This window comes from Macaca fascicularis, chromosome 11, assembly GCF_037993035.2.
Source record: "Macaca fascicularis isolate 582-1 chromosome 11, T2T-MFA8v1.1".
In the NCBI taxonomy this organism is placed as follows: domain Eukaryota; kingdom Metazoa; phylum Chordata; class Mammalia; order Primates; family Cercopithecidae; genus Macaca; species Macaca fascicularis.
The window spans coordinates 79,447,452-79,469,830 of record NC_088385.1 but is presented as its reverse complement, the minus strand read 5'-3'; the positions used below and the strand labels follow the sequence as shown (position 1 = coordinate 79,469,830).

Genomic DNA, 22,379 nt, shown 5'->3' with positions numbered 1-22,379 from the left:
GATGGGGAAAAAGCAGGGCAGAAAAGCTGGAAATTAAAAAAATAAGAGCGTATCGCCCCCTGCAAAGGAACGCAGCTCATCGCCAGCAACGGATCAAAGCTGGACGGAGAATGACTTTGATGAGATGAGAGAAGAAGGCTCCAGTCCATCAAACTTCTCAGAGCTAAAGGAGGAATTACATACCCAGCGCAAAGAAACTAAAAATCTTGAGAAAAGAGTGAAAGAATTGATAACTAGAATAATTAATGCAGAGAAGGCAATAAATGAATGGACAGAGATGAAAACCATGACACAAGAAATACGTGACAAATGCACAAGCTTCAGTAACCGACTCGATCAACAGGAAGAAACAGTATCAGCAATTGAGGATCAAATGAATGAAATGAAGCGAGAAGAGAAACCTAAAGAAAAAAAAAGAAAAAGAAATGAACAAAGCCTGCAAGAAGTATGGGATTATGTAAAAAGACCAAATCTATGTCTGATTGGGGTGCCTGAAAGTGAGGGGGAAAATGGAACCAAGTTGGAAAACACTCTCCAGGATATCATCCAGGAGAACTTCCCCAACCTAGTAGAGCAGGCCAACATTCAAATTCAGGAAATACAGAGAACGCCACAAAGATACTCCTCGAGAAGAGCAACTCCAAGACACATAATTGTCAGATTCACCAAGTTGAAATGAAGGAAAAAATCTTAAGGGCAGCCAGAGAGAAAGGTTGGGTTACCTACAAAGGGAAGCCCATCAGACTAACAGCAGATCTCACAGCAGAAACTCTACAAGCTAGAAGAGAGTGGGGGCCAATATTCAACATTCTTAAAGAAAAGAATTATCAACCCAGAATTTCATATCCAGCCAAACTAAGTTTCATAAGTGAAGGAGAAATAAAATCCTTTACAGATAAGCAAATGCTTAGAGATTTTGTCACCACCAGGCCTGCCTTACAAGAGACCCTGAAGGAAGTACTAAACATGGAAAGGAACAACCGGTACCAACCACTGAAAAACATGACAAAATATAAAGACCATCAATGCTAGGAAGAAACTATATCAACTAACGAGCAAAATAACCAGTTAATATCATAACGGCAGGATCAAGTTCACACATAACAATTAACGTTAAATGTAAATGGACTAAATGCTCCAATTAAAAGATACAGACTGGCAAACTGGATAAAGAGTCAAGACCCATCAGTTTGCTGTATTCAGGAGACCCATCTCACATGCAGAGACATACATAAACTCAAAATAAAGGGATGGAGGAAGATCTACCAAGCAAATGGAGAACAAAAAAAAGCAGGGGTTGCAATACTAGTCTCTGATAAAACAGACTTTAAACATCAAAGATCAAAAGAGACAAAGAAGGCCATTACATAATGGTAAAGGGATCAATTCAACAGGAAGAGCTAACTATCCTAAATATATATGCACCCAATACAGGAGCACCCAGATTCATAAAGCAAGTCCTTAAAGACTTACAAAGAGACTTAGATTTCCATACAATAATAATGGGAGACTTCAACACTCCACTGTCAACATTAGACAGATCAACGAGACAGAAAGTTAACAAGGATATCCAGGAATTGAACTCATCTCTGCAGCAAGCAGACCTAATAGACATCTACAGAACTCTCCACCCCAAATCAACAGAATATACATTCTACTCAGCACCACATCACACTTATTCCAAAATTGACCACATAATTGGAAGTAAAGCACTCTTCAGCAAATGTACAAGGACAGAAATTATAACAAACTGTCTCTCAGACCACAGTGCAATCAAACTAGAACTCAGGACTAAGAAACTCAATCAAAACCGCTCAACTACATGGAAACTGAACAACCTGCTCCTGAATGACTACTGGGTACATAACAAAATGAAGGCAGAAATAAAGATGTTATTTGAGGGCGGGCGCGGTGGCTCATGCCTGTAATCCCAGCACTTTGGGAGGCCGAGGCGGGCGGATCACAAGGTCAGGAGATCGAGACCACGGTGAAACCCCGTCTCTACTAAAAATACAAAAAAAATTAGCCGGGCGCGGTTGTGGGCGCCTGTAGTCCCAGCTACTTGGGAGGCTGAGGCAGGAGAATGGCGTGAACCCGGGAGGCAGAGCTTGCAGTGAGCCGGGATCGCGCCACTGCACTCCAGCCTGGGCGACGGAGCGAGACTCCGTCTCAAAAAAAAAAAAAAACAAAAAACAAAGATGTTATTTGAAATCAATGAGAGCAAAGATACAACATACCAGAATCTCTGGGACACATTTAAAGCAGTGTGTAGAGGGAAATTTTAACACTAAATGCCCATAAGAGAAAGCAGGAAAGATCTGAAATTGACACTCTAACATCACAATTAAAAGAACTAGAAAAGCAAGAGCAAACACATTCAAAAGCTAGCAGAAGGCAAGAAATCACTAAGGTCAGAGCAGAACTGAAGGAGATAGAGACACAAAAAACCCTCCAAAAAATCAATGAATCCAGGAGTTGGTTTTTTGAAAAGATCAACAAAAGTGATAGACCGCTAGCAAGACTAATAAAGAAGAAAAGAGAGAAGAATCAAATAGTCACAATAAAAAATGATAAAGGGGATGTCACCACCAACCCCGCAGAAATACAAACTACCATCAGAGAATACTATAAACACCTCTACGCAAATAAACTAGAAAATCTAGAAGAAATGGATAATTTCCTGGACACTTACACTCTCCCAAGACTAAATCAGGAAGAAGCTGAATTCCTGAATAGACCAATAGTAGGCTCTGAAATTGAGGCAATAATTAATATCCTACCAATGAAAAAAAGTCCAGGACCAGATGGATTCACAGCTGAATTCTACCAGAGGTTCAAGGAGGAGCTGGTACCATTCCTTCTGAAACTATTCCAATCAATAGAAAAAGAGGGAATCCTCCCTAACTCATTTTATGAGGCCAACATCATCCTGATACCAAAGCCTGGCAGAGACACAACAAAAAAAGAGAATTTTAGACCAATATCCCTGATGAACATTGATGCAAAAATCCTCAATAAAATACTGGCAAACCAGATGCAGCAGCACATCAGAAAGCTTATCCACCATGATGAAGTGGGCTTCATCCCTGGGAGGCAAGACTGGTTCAACATACACAAATCAATAAACGTAATCCAGCATATAAACAGAACCAAAGACAAAAACCACACGATTATCTCAATAGATGCAAAAAAGGCCTTTGACAAAATTCAACAGCCCTTCATGCTAAAAACTCTCAATAAATTCGATATTGATGGAACGTATCTCTAAATCATAAGAGCTATGTATGACAAACCCACAGCCAATATCATACTTAATAGGCAAAAACTGGAAAAATTCCCTTTGAAAACTGGCACAAGACAGCGATGTCCTCTCTCACCACTCCTATTCAACATAGTGTTGGAAGTTCTGGCTAGGGCAATCAGGCAAGAGAAAGAAATCAACGGTATTCAGTTAGGAAAAGAAGATGTCAAATTGTCCCTCTTTGCAGATGACATGATTGTGTATTTAGAAAACCCCACTGTCTCAGCCCAAAATCTCCTTAAGCTGATAAGCAACTTCAGCAAAGTCTCAGGATACAAAATTAATGTGCAAAAATCACAAGCATTCTTATACACCAGTAACAGACAAACAGCCAAATCATGAACGAACTTCCATTCACAATTGCTTCAAAGAGAATAAAATACCTAGGAATCCAACTTACAAGGGATGTAAAGGACCTCTTCAAGGAGAACTACAAACCACTGCTCAGTGAAATAAAAGAGGACACAAACAAATGGAAGAAAGTACCATGCTCATGGATAGTAAGAATCAATATCGTGAAAATGGCCGTACTGCCCAAGGTGATTTATAGATTCAATGCCATCCCCATCAAGCTACCAATGAGTTTCTTCACAGAATTGGAAAAAAACTGCTTTAAAGTTCATATGGAACCAAAAAGATCCTGCATTGCCAAGACAATCCTAAGTCAAAGGAACAAAGCTGGAGGCATCACGCTACCTGACTTCAAACTATATTACAAGGCTACAGTAACCAAAACAGCATGGGACTGGTACCAAAACAGAGATATAGACCAATGGAACAGAACAGAGTCCTCAGAAATAATACCACACATCTACAGCCATCTGATCTTTGACAAACCTCAGAAAAACAAGAAATGGGGAAAGGATTCCCTATTTAATAAATGGTGCTGGGAAAATTGGGTAGCCATAAGTAGAAAGCTGAAACTGGATCCTTTCCTTACTCCTTATACGAAAATTCATTCAAGATGGATTAGAGACTTAAATGTTAGACCTAATACCATAAAAACCCTAGAAGAAAACCTAGGTAATACCATTCAGGACATAGGCATGGGCAAGGACTTCATGTCGAAAACACCGAAAGCAATGGCAACAAAAGCCAAAATTGACAAATGGGATCTCATTAAACTAAAGAGCTTCTGCACAGCAAAAGAAACTACCATCAGAGTGAACAGGCAACCTACAGAATGGGAGAAAATTTTCGCAATCTACTCATCTGACAAAGGGCTAATATCCAGAACCTACAAAGAACTCAAACAAATTTACAAGAAAAAAACAAACAACCCCATTGAAAAGTGGGCAAAGGATATGAACAGACATTTCTCAAAAGAAGACATTCATACAGCCAACAGACACATGAAAAAATGCTCATCATCACTGGCCATCAGAGAAATGCAAATCAAAACCACAATGAGATACCATCTCACACCAGTTAGAATGGCGATCATTAAAAAGTCAGGAAACAACAGCTGCTGGAGATGATGTGGAGAAATAGGAACACTTTTACACTGTTGGTGGGATTGTAAACTAGTTACACCATTGTGGAAAACAGTATGGCGATGCCTCAAGGATCTAGAACTAGAAGTATCATATGACCCAGCCATCCCATTACTGGGTATATACCCAAAGGATTATAAATCATGCTGCTATAAAGACATGCATACGTGTGTTTATTGCGGCACTATTCACAATAGCAAAGACTTGGAATCAACCCAAATGTCCATCAGTGACAGACTGCATTAAGAAAATCTGGCACATATACACCATGGAATTCTATGCAGCCATAAAAATGGATGAGTTTGTGTCCTTTGTAGGGACATGGATGCAGCTGGAAACCATCATTCTCAGCTAACTATCACAAGAACAGAAAACCAAACACCGCATGTTCTGACTCACAGGTGGGAACTGAACAATGAGATCACTTGGACTCGGGAAGGGGAACATCATACACCAGGGCCTATCATGGGGAGTGGGGAGGGGGGAGGGATTGCACTGGGAGTTATACCTGATGTAAATGACGAGTTGATGGGTGCTGATGAGTTAATGGGTGCAGCACGCCAACATGGCACAAGTATACATATGTAACAAACCTGCACATCATCCACATGTACCCTAGAACTTAAAGTATAGTAAAAAAAAAAAAAAAAAAATCTAAACCTAAATAGCTCTTAACAAGACAAATACCAATTATTAATAAGTAGGTTATTCTGACTGCAGTTCTCTTAAGTTTATCCAGAACAAGTGTCTTTCTTTGTTGCCCATGGGATCATCCCTCACATGCATATCAGGAACAACCCTGCTATTGCAAATAAAATAGCATCATCTGTACAAATCAACCCCTAGCTTCTCTTCCTTTTAGGAAGAAAGACTCTAGTTATGGGGGCCAGAAACTGGAGAGGAATGGATATCAGTTGTCCAAAGTGTAAAAAGAAATAGTACATTAATACCCTTGAAAATATATAGATACCTTAAGAAGACTTAAAATACTGTAGGCATAATACTAATAATCTTTGATTATGTTTATGTTTAGTATTCCTTTCATTAGCAAGTGACATTTGGCAGAGTATTTTTTCCTCAAAAGTAATTTAATTAAACAACTTTAACCTCATATATTAAAATACTATATGGCAAAATTCTAAGATAAGATACAAGTTTAAGGTCATTGTCAAGGGTCACTGAAAAAAGAAAGATCTTTTTTTCGTAACCTTTTATTTTTAGTTTTTAATATTAACATTTGTTATGCTACTTTGTTTATGACATATGCTGGTAATTGTTTTATGAATAAATACCACAACCTTTATAAAGAACCTGTAAGAGTCTGGATTGAATTTCATTATTTTGTTCTCATGAGATAGCAGAGCTTTCAAAACTTGAAATAAGGTGACAACTTATATATATATTTAAAAATAAAGATCTAAATTAATAAAGTTACCATTAACTCAATGAAACATTTCAAAGATACCTGTATTGTGACTTTCACACTATTGCCTTGGAAGCTGTGAACCTGATACAAAATGTTGCTGCATGCTTTTGTTTTTCCTTGTCTTCTTTTTCTCCAGTTGGTAAATGAAATGCATCCACTGAGAATCTGAAAGCACTATTGAATAATATCAGAAATATAGGATTTGGCTCAATTTACCTGTTCCTGTTGCTGGAAATCCAATCTGAAATAAGAGTTGATGCCTGTTGGTGACAGTGCTTGTTGCCAAAACTGCAGGCCAGCATTATAACTTCTCTACGTAGTTCTCTAGATATCATCAAAAGGGAAACAAATTAAAAAGAAAGTTAGAGAAATTCATTCCCTAAATAGTAGATAGATTATTAACATAGGAATGGTTTTTAGATCTGGAAATCCTATGCTGCTGAGTAAAAGTCACTTAGGCAGAGTGGAAGTTAAACATACTAAAAGTTTGACAGTACTCCAGTGAGAGGCATGGGTTCCGATCTCAATATCACCAATAAAGGTAGATCTTAAATTAAAACACAGCAAGGAAACGTCTCTGTTCTCAGGATCAGGCAATGGAAACTGTGCTACCCAGCGGCAGTCCTCTTGGGAAAGCGAAATGTAAGATGAAGAATGAAAGGAAGATTGTCTCATGCTGCTAAAGTCACAATGGCACTAGTAGTACATTATTTTACAGTTCTACGGGAAAAGAAGAGGATAAGAAAATAAAACAGTACTCATGTTGGTAGGATGCTTGAACAAGAGATCCATTAAAATTATTTTTCGGCCACCCAAGCTTGATATACGTTGTTGCAACTTGCTTTAAAATATATTCCTAAATGGGGTATAGAATAAATAAACATAAGGTCAGTTTAAAACTTCTATATACTAATAATTAAAATTCTATAATAAAATTAAAATATTCTTAAAATGTACCTACTTTCAAATATCAGTAAAATTATAAGTACAGTAATGTTCTATTATAATTTTATTCAATGTAATATTTCATATATAGAAAATAGGGATAAAATGCTATTGGAATGGTACAAGTCTACTCTTCTTCCTATTAAATCACTAATTTGCATGAGTAAATATTTTAGATGATGACTTTTGTAAGAAAATGAGGAAAATAAATAATATTGATAACACCTATGTGTACATATGTACAAATGTATATAGATATGCTATATGAAAATGGACATCTATTATTTATGCATTTTATATCAACAGGGCATATTTAATGCAAAACTACTATGTTGGCCCAACCAATAGCCTAGTATTGATGAAGCTGAGATACACAGAACTCTTCAGTGTAATTATAATGGTATTTCAAAGTCAACAATTCATTCAGCTAATGACATATTTAGGTATCAGTATCAAGGTAAGGCATGGTCTCCCTCGCTATTTTTTGTTTTATTTTAGACAGGGTCTCCACTCTGTTGCCCTGGCTGGAGTGCAGTGGCAACAATCACGGCTCACTGCATCCTCCACCTCCCAGATTCAAGCCATCCTCCCACCTCAGCCTCAGGAGTAGCTGTGACTACAGGCACAAGCCACTACACCCAGTTAATTTTTGTATTTATTTATTTATTTTTTTTTGTAGAGATGGGGTTTCCATGTTGCCCAGGTTGGCTCTCCCTCACTTTAATGTGGTTCTTAAATTTTGCCAAAGGAATACAAACATTGAAATTACAATGAAAACAATTCTAAACTGTTTACTGAAAACAAAGAATCTGACATGATACACTATTCTAATGTACAAATATATTCAAAAATATATTTTACTTTTACAAAGATTTAATATCGCAGTGTTTTTGTGTTAGGGAGAAATTAATGTGCAATATTTCTCTAGCAGGTAAAAAATCATATCATAACTATAACAGCCCATTTATTTGCATGTCTGTTCTAAGGGCTTAGACAAAACTAACAATGAATGTAATTATTCCCATTAAAAAATCATTAAACAGTTTATTTTCTGTAGGTTTAAAGTAAAAATAAAAAGGAAGGAATTCTGATGGCCATCAGAAATCAGATGGCTCCAATAAAAAGATTTCATGTCACAGGAATCCACTTTTCAGTAATCCCAAATGTGTATGTTAATTAGTATAGTCAGTATGATATAAAAAATAAGATAATTTTATAAAACACAGAGCAGTCTCTTACACTAACTAAAGGAAAACAAATAGTGTTCAAAGATCACGGAAGGCACAATGATAAGAAATTTAAGAATCAAAAGGCTCATGAGCCGTACTTAATCCTAATATTATTGAAAATAATTATTAAATCAGATTAGGTGGCATGAGCAGTGTAATTTTGGTTTACTAGGTTTTGAGTTCAGAAAATCTGGTCAGGTAACAATTTGGAATGTTTGTCATGTCTTCTTGTCTATTTAGATTATCTGTTGTTTGCTTTCCTGTATCCCCTTGGACCCAATTATGAATGGGCTTTTGCCTCAATGTTGATCTTATCCTTGTTAATTAAGGCAGTGAATTGAATTCACTATGCCCTTTTGGATAAAAATAATGACTAAGAATCGTTACTGAAAATGCCTATATTCTGTTAAGATCTTTGGGATCTTTCCACCCAGGTTAAGTCCTTTGTGAACACAGAGCCCTCTAACTCTTGGAAAGTAAGTTTGAACTTTAAAACTTTGCCATGTATATTTCTTCTTTAATTCTGGAGCATTTAAGCTTAATTGACACTTTTAGGTCAGAGCAAAAGGTAGATTTGTATTAAATTTCTTCTTCAAATAATTATCATCTGTGTTGCATAGACAATTAGGACAAAAATCAGGATAGCACAAACTAGAAGAACAAACTAAAATAACTTGGGATCAGTTGCATACATAATAGTAGAAAAAGAATAAAATAGTGTATCTTCTAAAAATTAGAAAGAAAAATTATATCTTTTTACATTGAAAACGTTGTAGTTTTCCATGCGGTCCAGTAATTTATCTAGTGGATAAAGAGCTCGGCTGGCAGCATGCCATGGAAGAAAATCCTTCTCCTCAGACAGGTATCTGATAATCTCCAGAGGAATATTCTGAGGCAAATAGCCAGCCCTACAGTTAAAAAAAATAGATACATGATGATGCACAAACGAAGATTTTTACGCAAATAAAAGACAGAAAAGCAAGATTCATCATAGTATAAAGAAAGCATATTCAGTGCTATAAAAATAAAATTACTTTTAAAATATAGTCGTACTTAGGATGCCAGTGCCACCTTAATATATGCAGAGTTGGACAGTTAAAAATTTATGAATACAAAAACATCAGAATGCATATTTTTTTAACAGCAAGCAATTGTGGAATATAAGCAAGACTAAGCCTAGATATGTTCCTTCACAGAAACTCTTCAGAGGTTAACAAGCAATTGAAAATAATTGATTACTGAAATGCAATTTCAGTTTCTCCATATATTGTCTTTACTTGTCATTTAGCTCAGGGTAATGATATTTAATACACATTGTTTTTTAAAAGATCATCAAATTAAAGTGTCAATTTGCAGTTCTGAGTGTTTGTTAGATTACAATATTAGCATGTTTTTCAAACTTTTTTTTAAAGTTGCTTTCTATAACACTGATGAAAATCTGAGCTAGATTTTAATAAAGTCCAAATTATAAAAATGTTAAAGGAATAGCTTTTTTTTTTTTTTTCCTGAGATGGAGTCTCTCTCTGTCACCCAGGCTGGAGTGCAGTAGTGCCATCTCGGCTCACTGCAAGCTCCGCCTCCCGGGTTCACGCCATTCTCCTGCCTCAGCCTCATGAGTAGCTGGGACTACAGGTGCCTGCCACCACACCCGGCTAATTTTTTTGTATTTTTAGTAAAGACAGGGCTTCACAGTGTTAGCCAGGATGGTCTCGATCTCCTGATCTCGTGATCTGCCCACCTCAGCCTCCCAAAGTGCTGGGATTACAGGCGTGAGCCACTGCACCTGGCCGAGAATAGCTCTTTTCTTCTATTATTTTCCTTTCAAAATAAAATGTGTCACCTTGAGAACCAATATCAGTTTCCTTAGAAAATACTAAATTGTACCTTTGAAAAATTATCTTAATACATATTGTCTATAGTATAAGAGGCCGTATCAAGAAAAGAAGCCAAAAAGAACTATATATCTCTTTTTTCCAGTGGACTATAGGTAATATTCTAGCAAAATCAAAGCAATATAAATGAGAGTCCACAATACACTAAAAGATGGTCTTAGCCTTGATGTCTTCACTGCATATAGTGATATTATGTATTTTGGTGGAATTTTTCAGCATTGATATTTGCTATGGTTTGAATGTTGATATTTCCCTAAAATGTATGTGTTGGAACCTAATATCCATTGTGACAGGATTAAGAGGTAGGGCCTTTGGAAGTGATGAGGTCATGAGGGCTCTACTTTCAGGAATGGGATTAGTGCCCTTATTAAAGAGGTTCCAATGTGTTTTCTTGACTCTTCTTTTCAGGGTGTGTGCAGCAAGAAGGCACAATCTCTGAAGCAAGCTCTCATCTGCTGGAACTTGATCTTGGACTCCCTGGCCTCCAGAACCATGAACAAAAATTTCTGTTGTTCCTAAATTACCCGGTGTAAGGTATTTTGTTATAACAGCCCAAACAGACTAAGACAAATCAACTGAATGCAGACTGTTAACATAGGGAAGAGGGAACTATGAAAGCTAGAAAGCCTGGTTGTCCTGCTTATCTACATTTCACACTGTTCTTTTGTAACATAACAAAATTAGATGGACCTTTGTATTTGTGCATGGTGGAAAGTGGACAGGGAGGAAACAGAGCCCTTTTCATCTTCAGTTAAAATAATTTTTCCATATTATTCAGTCTTCATTCAATGTCACATGCAAAAATTACCCTACGGATGAATATTAGCTTATAATTGTGCTTATAATGTTCATAATAAAAACCAATTCTGAAGAGGGTGCTGCAGTTTTCTTTTAATTAAAACAAAAGAATGTGTGACACGCTAACGATTTTGATTCAACCATAGTACAAGATCAACCATAGTACAAGATCACAGGTTCATAATTCACATAAATAAAATAGTGAGCAAACTTCAAATTTCACATAATTTAAAAATCTGAAAATTTATAATTTACACTATACCTAGATTAGTGCCACTTTTTTCCTGTGCAAATTCCATTTTATACATTTTTGTAGAAATAGCATGAAATTAGGCTATGGCAACAATAATTAAATAAGCAACTATATTTTAGCCAGGACAACATCCCAATAATAACTTAAATTTTGATTTCACAGGTTTGTTCCACTCCCTGAAAATGTAATACAATTTTTATTAAAATAATATTTTAGATTATGTCCTTAAAAGAAATGTAGCTTCCAGTAGTTCAGATTTTGTAATTTGTTTCTCTCTAACTTTTAATTCTAAATATTAATTAGTGTGGTGATTAAATATTCACCTTCTCTTTATACATGCCATGGATTGTATAATGTTAAAGTTGAAGATTTATTTAGAAGCCATTCTTATTTTGTTAAATAAGAAAAGTAATGTATTATTTTAAAAAACTTTTAGTAAGTAGCTAACTTATTATAAAACTTCAAATAAGTTTGGAAAGTTGCTTGAATCTCATTTCCCATAAATTTGGACATGATAGCTTTATGTCAATTATAATTTATTGTGTTTTATTTCATCTCTAAAAATGTATAGACATTATTTAATGATTCATACTTTGTAGGGAATTTGCCTACAAATAAAAACGATGACAAATAATGTTATGGAAAGAAACTCAGATTTGAGAAAGAGCCTGAATCTGACTACTACCACACTTGTACAATTAGGCAAATAATTTATCTCTCCAATGTTCACATTCTTTGTCTATAAAAGGATGGAACTAAGAGACACCCATTATGGTACAGAAAAGCTTTTAATCTAACCTATATATCTACAATTTAATCTACTGAAAAACAATTGTAATAATATGGGTACAATTTAACTATTTAACAATTTGAAAAATACTTTGTAATTTTATATTCTCCATTCTTTAGTTGCTTAATATGTACAAGTCTAGGAGACAAGACGTGGATCTAGGTTTTATAAGACATCTGGCATTGTGTGAAAAAAAAAAGCAAAGCAAACTTGATAAAAGTTCCAAGTAATGGAAAGGCAAGTAAGGAAAACCACTCATTAAACAGAGAAATGGAGCAAGTTCTGTTGTGAGTCCTTTTGGCAGGAATCTCTAACTGCTCACCCAGATCCATGCTCTTCTCTTCTTCTTTGAATGAACTATACTTCGCAGTTCTCCTGGTACTTAGGTGTGGTCATGAGACTGTGATCTAGCCAATAGAATATGAATGTGCCTCTCTGCCTGGATTGTCCTTAGACATCTCCCATTAGGTATTCTATGTTCTTTCTCCTTAAGTGAACCTTCCAGGTGACCTTGACAGTCTTGTATTGAATATATCAAAAACCTGCCTGGGTCCCTGGATGACTGCATGACTATATCAATTCTCACACACACTCCAGTTATGTGAGCAGAAATAATTTCCATTTTATCTTACCAAATGTGTTTGGGGTCAATTTTTTTTTTTAACAGCAGTTAACCTTCTTTAATGTTGACCTCGAATAGAATAAGAAACAGATTATACTCAAATTGCCCTCCTTCTGTTGTGGTACCAACATATGTAATTACCAACTACATAATTTAATATACTTGCATTTAAGCCCACGACATCACAATATGTAGGTACACTTAATTGGAAAAGAGGCTGATCAGCTTCATTACAAAATTAAGAACTGTAAGAGATAATGTTGGAGTATAGGTTACCTAGCTCAGATGCGTGTTTGTGTAATTGGCTGGTAATGATATCTGTGATTACTACTACTGATAGTGCAATCAATATAGGAAAGTATGTGGAATCCAGTGAATGAAACACGACATTAGCTCACTGTAATCGGCCCAGTAGGCAGCACACTTAGGGTTCTGATGGTGAAATGCAGTTTCCCTAAATTTGCATCACCACAGGGAAATATTGCTAACAAAAATTAAAAATAGCAAATTTAAAGAATACATATTGTATGTATTTCATATATAATTAAGTGTGTCCTATTAATATTTTAGGAAGAGGTTGTAGATTATACCTTTCTCCCCTACTATTGGAGTGAGGATGAGCATAAGAAATGATTTGGGAATCAAAGAAAAGACAATGAGAAAGAAGCAAATGAGGAATGTTACAAAAATAAATAAAAGATTGTCCATATGCAGCTAGACAGCTGCTCCTCCCATCCCTTGCTACACACACACATATATCTTTCCCTCCTCCTCCTCCAATTTATAAGCGCTTGAAATAAAATATATTTTTAAGTGCACTAGATAATGTATTTTATAAGAAAGAGATTAAAACAAGACTATGTTAGCTGATATTGAAATGCTCTGACCTTAACTGGCTTTGTTTCCACCTAAAATCCAAAATTGCTTTTTAAAAACCATTCTGAATTCCTTTGAATGTTAACCCCTGAATCTTACTGAGATGGGTGGCTTGTATAGAAAATAACCTATTTAACTGTGAGTTTTCTTTAAAGGCAATTGATTTCTAGGCTTGAAACTTAGAGAAATACAAATAAAACACAATTCTCAGATTCTTTGGAGCATCATACTCTACTCTTGATACTCTACATCATACTCTAATAAATGAATATTAACTGAATATTCATTTAAAGCCCAAAAACAGTCTCCTACATATTTCACAATGCTTGCTGAAGATACTTTCACTGTCCCTTAGGGCACAGATTTTTAAAGCACTTGCTGAAATGCTTAATTAAAAAATTTAGTAGGATTTATCTGTTATTTTTCATTATTCATTATTAAAAGGCTTTATACGCTCTTTGTGGGAAAACCTTATGGTACAGATTGGAAATCCCAATAGTTCTTGATGTACCATAGAATAAAAGGGGAAAAACACAGGGGAAGTATCTCTGTCAACCAACAGCTCATTTGATCAGTTTCTAGAGAGAAAAAAAAGATATCATTCAGCCATTGCTTAATTGTCTGAAGAGATGTAAAAGAAAGTTATTAATTTGTAGCCCCATAAAATTAGTGATATAGTATGAACATTTGTCCCCGCCCAAATCTCCTGTTGAATTGCAATTCCCAATGCTGGAAGTGGGGCCTGGTGGGAGGTGTTTGGATCGTGAGGCAGATCCGCCTTCATGGATTGGTGCTGTCTTCCTGATGCTGAGTTCTCATGAGATCTGGTCATTTAAAAGTATATGATGCCTCCCCCTGACACTCTCTCTCTTGCTCCTACTTTTGTCAGATGATATGTCTGCTCCTACTTCACTTTCAAGTGAAGTTTCCTGAGGCCTCCCCAGACACCAGGACTATGCTTCCTTTACATCCTGCAAAATTGTGAGCCAATTAAACCTCTTTTCTTATAAATTACACAGTCTCACATATTTCTTTATAGCATTACAAGAATGGCCTAACACAATTAGTAACGTGAAAAGGTGCACAGAGAAGAGATCTCAGAGCCCCTCCTCCTTCTGCTCCTTCTCTTCCAGAAAGCCTGATCCCAAACTTGACTTAGGCACCTTTTTTCTGGGTTCAACTAACACTTTGAGAACACCTCTATTCATAATAATTATCGGGACGTTAGTCATTATTTTCTCACAGTGTTATCTTACTCACTGGCCTTAGCTCTTTCAGAAAATGAAATATGCTCCACCCGTCTTTTTATCCCCACAGCCTAATGCAGAACCCAGCACAGAATAGGTACTCAATAAATGGTCCTTAAACCAAATTAAATTATGTCAATAATGTCATAGCTTTTAAAAACAGGAGCACTTGCCAAAGATACTATAAAACTTAAACATAACCATATTTTTAATTAAGCGTTTTTGAAGGTTAAAAAACAGCAGGATGAGAGAATTTTATTAGGGTGATATTGACAGTATTTTTTCTCATCTATTTTATTAATGATAACACATATAGAAGACAAGAAGGCCACAGGTATCTAGATAACAGCTTTACATTAGCGAGTCTATACCAAAATAAAATAGCTTTACAGCCAGTGAGCATGTAGAGGCATTATACAAACATCTCTACTTTATTTTTCTCTGATTAGCAAATTACTTTCCTAGAAGCAATCGTGTTATTTATGCCATTCATTTAAATAAATTGATGGAAGGCTTAGAAATCTCTTTCTCCTAGTCAGAAAATTGGCAAGGGTAAACAACATGATTTCTAGAGTTCCTTCTTCAGTAAACATTTAAAAATTAAAAATAAGACATCCAGGAAACATTTATTTTGTAATTTATGTAGTCTCACTACCACCATCATTGCATCCAGCATTTCTTCTCTACACATGCTTTCTTCTGTATTTCCAAACATAATATCATAAGAAATCAACCATCATCTTAAAACAGAGTCCATTGGGTACTTAATAGTGTCGAGAAATAGGGTCAATGTTCGACCATTAATTGGAAGAATTAACAGATGTCAGTTATTTGGTCAAAAAGAGAAAAAAAACCTTAGTTTTAAGGCCCAAGTCAACTATTGTTTAGGAAACTATCCACTTAATAATTTCAAGTTATCATGTATTGAGGAATTAATGTATACCAGTTATGATGTTACGAAAACATGGTCTAAATTTATTTCAGTCTACTATCCTTTAGAATAGTTATACTAAGCATCAATATCAGTACTATTATGCCCATTGTTTTTAGAGAAAGAAGCTAAAGTTTCAGAAAATATGCCCCTTGCCAACCTCACGTGGCTAACGAGTAGCAGGGCTAGAATTCAAACCCAGGACTGACAAGAAAGCTCCTGCTGGTTCTACCCGATGAGGCAACCTCTCAAAATACGTCTTTGAATTAGGGTTAACTGCTTTCTTCCTTCCTTCCATTCACATCTGGCTTGCATGCCACTTTCATGGAATTTATCACATTAGACTTAATACACAAATACATACATAATGTGGTCCCAGATGATATGAAGGGAAAGCAAGCAGGGTCAGGGAAAGAAGAATTAGAGGGGAGTGGTTTAAATAGGGTGGTTAGGGAACGTGTCACCTGCATGAAGTGAGAGAACAGGTTGATCGATTCTGGTGAGAGAATTATTCTGACTGAGGAAACAGCAAGTTTGGTGGGAGGAGAATACTGACTGAGGAAACAGCAAATTCAAAGGTCTTGAGACAGGAACAGACTGGGATGTTGAAGGAATAACAGAGGGCCTTTGTAGCTGGCGTGGAGTTAGCTGAGGAAAAAGGTCAGGGTATGAAGTTGCAGAGGTCAGCGGTAACCAGAGCATGAAAAACCTGAAATAATAAGGGCTTTGGGTTGTTTTTCTCTTTTGTCCATCAGAAAATGTATTTGTTATTAATAGTGAATGAAGAAAAGATGTCAGTATTCATGATAGAGAAGAGATTGTAAAAGCTTAAGGTTGCCTTTATACTGATTTTTTAAATGCCTTATTTCACTTGTAATCATAAACATTATTCTAACAAGAGGTAAATTTTCCTTCCTTTTTGTCTCTTACTGGCATGATCATCATAAGAAGTTAAAGTGAAAGAACTCTTATACAGTCAAAGGAGAAAACCAATATGCCACAGCCTAGATAATCTCACACAGCACTCTTTTCCTAAGATCTAGGTTTTTCCCCTCTCTTCTTTACACTCCAATTATCAATAACTTAGCCTCACCCTCACCCCTAGCTTTGTTAGAGCGAAGGTTCATGAAATGAAGGAGCTTGATTAGAAGAGAAAGTTTTTATGGCCAGTAGAAGTAAAAAGTGCAAAAAGGTCAAGAAGGCTGTCTTTTCAAATCATTACTGATCAAAATGTGACATAATTTGTCAGAATTCACCCTCTGGTGCTTCTCTTTAATGGTATTCTCTTTAAATGGGTTAATTTCTTGCTAGGAAAAAAATGTTCTACCTCTGGAATTAACGTTGAAGGAGATTTGCTTGTTCCAGAAGTTGATATTACCATCTCTTCTCAATCATGTCCTGTTTGGCGTGATGAACACAGCACACTTACAGGTTAGCTACTGCAAAACCACTGAGGGTCTGGTGTGTGCTCTCTTGACAACACTGAAGAATTCTGGCCCGCAGATCAGCACAGATAGGACAAAACTCATGCCACTGAACTTTACTTCCATCCCTTTGGCAGCTTTCTGATATTGCTCAGTGGTGACTTTGTGGAACTCAGCTCCTCTTCTCCAGTCTAGCCAGCTGCTCCTTGTAAAATGTATCCTGCTGTTTTGCCACTAGGTCTTTCTCTTCCAGGTGCTTAGCCAGGTGCTTTGCCTTACAGCCTTCCTCCTCACTTGATAGACTCTCTGAAGCAAAGCTCATTGGCAGTGGCCCTCTCTTGGTTGGTCCGGTTCTTTACCTTGCTTTAATTAGTTCTGATTTTCAGAATCTTTATTTTAGCATGCTCCAATGCCAGTTCCTCAGGTACTCTTCTTTTTAAATCTTCATGAAAAAACTGATGCACCACAAACAGCAGAACACTGCTGCAACATTAAATTAGAGGATGGGAGTTGCTTTCTTCCATCAGTTACATTTTCTGAAAGTCAGATGCCCTGCACCATGGTGATGTTCTCATTCTCATGCGCTTAGAAGGTGACTCCATGGGGGCAGGCAGTCCACCTGTGGTTCCTGCTTCTGCCCCTGCAGAGACCTAGCGCAGACCCAGGTGCATATACACACATGCAGGCACCCGAAGTTATTGCTGCACAGTGGGAGCTCAGATTGTTTTTCTACGTGTGATGGAAAGCCACCGCAAGTTTTTGAGCTGGGAAATGACACGATCTGATTTATGCTTTAAAAGGGTGACTCTGGCTGCTACGGAGAGCAAACTCAAATGTGCCACGTGGTCTTTCAAGATGAGAAGGATGTGAAATATGATTTCCCAGTTGGTCTTGTCTCACTATACGGACTATGCTTACATGAGAAAAATATATACCTAGTGAGTGAAATGAATGACATAAAAACAGAGAATATGAGTTTTAAAGACAGACCATGCATGACGTTTGTTTTAGAAAGTTTCTTATGAAAATATCAGAAAAAAAATTACAAAACTTATCCACACATTTTTTATTGTTTAAATGTTAAAAGCAGCATTAGAAAACATAGGGAAGGTCACTGATAAATAATTTCAATAATGAATCCACTTTAAAATAATATGTTCTTTATGTACAGGAAGGTGTATATTCCACTTTGGGTTAATTAGCAGAATTAGCCTAGGATTTAAATACAGACTACTGCCGGAAATGAATAAAAAAAAATCCACAGAGATTATGATTTCCATGGAAAAAGCAACTCTTAAAGCTAGTATGGAATTCTGCTTATTGAGCAGTGAAGTTTTTCAGTGCTCTAAAGGGGCCACATGGGAGTAAAAAGAATAAAAAATTCCAACAGAATTTTTCAGAGGTTGAGTCTACTGCCATCAGGACATCCAATCTTTAACCTAAAGGTCCATAAATCAGTGAAGCTTCTAACTTCCTATATGGCTGCTTTTTGGAGAAATCTGTGAATAACAGGAAACTAGAAAAGAGTAAAAACATCACTCAAACCAAACAACTTAAAGAGAACTGACTTTGTCTTCTCTAGTCTAATATGTATGTCAAAAGTTTTGTCTTTTATATATTACACAAAGAAGTTTATATATTTAACTTATTGTGGAGGGAGGGAGGAGGGTGAAGATTGAAAAACTACCTATCAGGTACTATGCTTATTACCTACATGACAAAATAATCTGTAAACCAAATCCCTATGACTCGCAATTTACCTATATGACAAACTTGCACATGTACCCCCGACCCTAAAATAAAAGTTAAAAAAAAAATAAAGAAAAGAGCAGGAAATAAAATCAGTACTCAAAAAATTTTTTGCATGTTATTCAAATTCTTCATAATTACCTTTGGATTGGTTCTAACAACATTCTGTTGAGAAGATTAGTGTAGTTCACTATTGTCAAATATTGTGGTTAATACATGTTTTATATTGTAAATAACAGGTCTAAGAACATCTTTGTACATAATACTTTTACATGTTCTGAATGATTTTCTTTGGATAGAATACCCAAATTAGAATTATTAAGCTAAACATGTGTTTCTTGGAAAATCTCTGAGTACATGTTTTCAGTCTTTGTAAAGCAGCAAATGATCCCAGACAAAGGAGCAGACAGCCTTACATAGATCAGACAGGCACTGTGATAGCCAACATTGCTTTAGGGTTCTGTGTATGTGAAAATATCTTCTCAGGTTGGCAGTATTACCATCCCCATTCCACAGATCAAAATTGAGGCTCAAAAAAGTTTTCTAACCTCCCTAGGGTCATATTGCAAATAAGGGGAGAGCTGGAATTTGAACCCAGTCTTCCTACACCATGCCCATGATATTCTTGCCACTATTCCAAAAAGAACTGGTGGTAATTTTTGATTCTCTTTACCATGTTCTAGTAAAAGAAAATACGAGAGAAAATTATAGGGGATATCAAGTGGGAATAATCCATGGAGGTCTTATGAGAAAAGCATAACAATAAATGGGGATGGAGGGAGAAGTTTGGTTCATGGATGACATTAAAATGGAGGTCTTAGTGACTCATAAATACTCCTTTTAGCCTTTGGCCAATTTTTGGCCACATTACCCAAAGCCATGTTCTTAACCACTGAGCCCATTCCCTGGATTCCTTTAGTATTTCATCCAGTCTACATAAATCAGAGAACACTCTTAGCCCAGACACTGGCCTACAGAGGCTGATTCAGTTACCAGTACTATACCTACCATGAACAGCATGCATTACAATAACACTTTGCTTTCAGAAATATTGTTGACACAGGTAAACAAATAGAGTACCAGGATGTGGTCCCCCAAAAAAGGGGACGTAATGACATAAAGTATATTTAATTTACATAAGAAAAAACGCTTCAAACAAAGAAATACTTTCTATCTCAAGGTTTTATAGGAAAGGCAAGAATTAAGGCTATGGAAAGTGGTTTCAGGTTCTATACTTTGCCTGAGAAGGAAAGGGTGAAGGACTCAAATAATGGCATATGGTGCATGGGAGTAATCACATCCTCTACAAAACTGTAGGGCTGACTTTTGGGCCTGAAAAGAAACCCAAAGATAGCCCATCTCAATTAAATATTTCAAAACTAAATCTCAAAACCAAGTACAGCTCTAGCTCATACATGCAGGTATCAATACATATAGGAGCCTTTTATAATTTTTTCAATGTAGGGCTAAGGTTAAAATTTTAGACTGACACAAAGTTTAATAATTAAGCAGGAAGACAATACAACACTCCGAAAAATGGTACATTTTTGAAGGAAAAATAGAAACACTTTTAAGAGTGTAACCTAGTGATGCTAAAGGGAATGATGGCTTTAAAAAGAGAAAAGGCTTGGAAAGGCTTTGAAAGGCTTTAAAAGAGCAGCCAAAAAAGACAGAGGGACTCTACCAAGAGCAAAGTGATAGCAACCCATTGAATCTGTGCTCTGCAACCCACTTAAAGAACCTCCTGGCCAAAGTTATACCATTTTTGAGTGTCATTAAGAATAAAACTGCTATGACTTGAAATCTATCTGATAGACTTAAATTCATAAGGTCAAAACAAAACTTAAAGACAAACCAAAACAAAATAATTGGTCACTATAGGGCACGCTAGAGAACTGGCTCATTAGTTTTGTAACTGAAAAATAAAGAAAACCATCAAGCATTTATTCTGACTTTTAAAAAAAAAAAAAAACTGTATCACTGGTTACCAAATAGTAAACAACAGCAAGTTTCCTTTTGAAAACCTATTCCATTTACACATAAAAAAACAAAACAAAACAAAACAAAACAAAACAAACAAACCATGAATGAAGGAAACAGCATTTTGCAACACCCAGTGAATTAACAGATTTAGACATTGGACAGCAACAGTTGTGAATATCACAAAAAGACAGACAATTATTTATGTTATGTGTGCATATAGAATCAACTCTGAAGTAATTTTGCCTAAAATTTAAACCTGTACTGGATCAAGCCTCTAGATCCAGTTACCAATTTACAGTGAAAAGAGGGGACAGAGGAACACATAAAAGTGCACAGTGGGGATGCAATCAGCAAAATCCAGACTGTGGAAAGTTGAATAGGAAAAACAACTTTCCTCACTAAATAGTTGGGAAGGAAATTGTTTTTTAATTAAAATGAAAAATAAATAGTTTTAAACTGAAAAGATATTAACTAGTCACTGAGAAGTAAAATCATTTAGATCCTAATTCAAGCAAACTGTGAAAACAATATGGCATTTATGAGACTGTTGGAAATTTGGACACTTCCTGGATAGTTGATATTACTAAAGGGATGTTCATTTTTAGATGGTCATGTTTAAAAACAATAATAATTATTAGAGATACACAGTGAAAATTATTTAAATAAATTAATTTGAAGTGTGGAATTTGCTTCAAAATAGTATAAAAGGTTGGATGGGGACATGGATGAAATAAGATTGACCATGAGTAAACAATTGTTGATGCAAAATGATTGATACAGCAGCTTCATTACACTCTTTTTCCAGTGTGTGTGCACATTTGAAATTCTTCACAATAAATAGTTAGAAAACAAAGCAGAGTCTAAATCTTATTTATCTCTGTATCCCCAGCATGTATCATAAAGCCTTCATATGGCGTATGCTTAAGAATATTTGCTGAATAACAAACTTCAAGAAAGGCGACCATTTTAGTCTCAGTTTCTTCCTTTATACAATGGGGGAAACGATATTTACCTTCTAGCGCCATCATGAGTTAAAAGACAAGAAATGGAAGAGTATTTTGTAAACTGTAAAGTGCCACACAAAGGTGGCAGCCTTAAGACTGAAGAACTAGAACTAGAATTCAGCATCACGTGCCGTGCATCTGTATTCTGACCTTGATTTGTTCCCTACATTGAGCTAATAAACTCATGTACAGATCCCAGCACATTCATTTTCCCCTTAGGGACAAAGTACCAAATGGTAGTGTAATTGCCAAGGGAAAATTATTACTCTGTTCTGAATTATTTCCATCATAAATCCGAAACCAGTCAAACAGTCTCTATCACAAAAACGACAGGGTTGCTGTACAGTGATGAGAATCCCACATACAAGTGCCCCATAAATTCATGAGTATCACAACCCTCCAAAGTCATTCTGAAT

General features: G+C 36.0%; 1 protein-coding gene across 1 annotated transcript in view; it reads right to left on the bottom strand.

Moving 5' to 3' along the window:
- Positions 1 to 22,379, bottom strand: part of TRHDE (thyrotropin releasing hormone degrading enzyme) — a 417,970-nt gene that overhangs the window by 46,707 nt on the left and 348,884 nt on the right. Inside the window, exons 13-15 of the mRNA XM_005571555.5 lie at positions 9,155 to 9,302; positions 6,979 to 7,076; positions 6,437 to 6,544 (exon numbers count right to left, since the gene is read on the bottom strand). Coding sequence (XP_005571612.1) covers positions 6,437 to 6,544; positions 6,979 to 7,076; positions 9,155 to 9,302 — 354 coding nt within the window. The remainder of the gene's footprint in view (positions 1 to 6,436; positions 6,545 to 6,978; positions 7,077 to 9,154; positions 9,303 to 22,379) is intronic.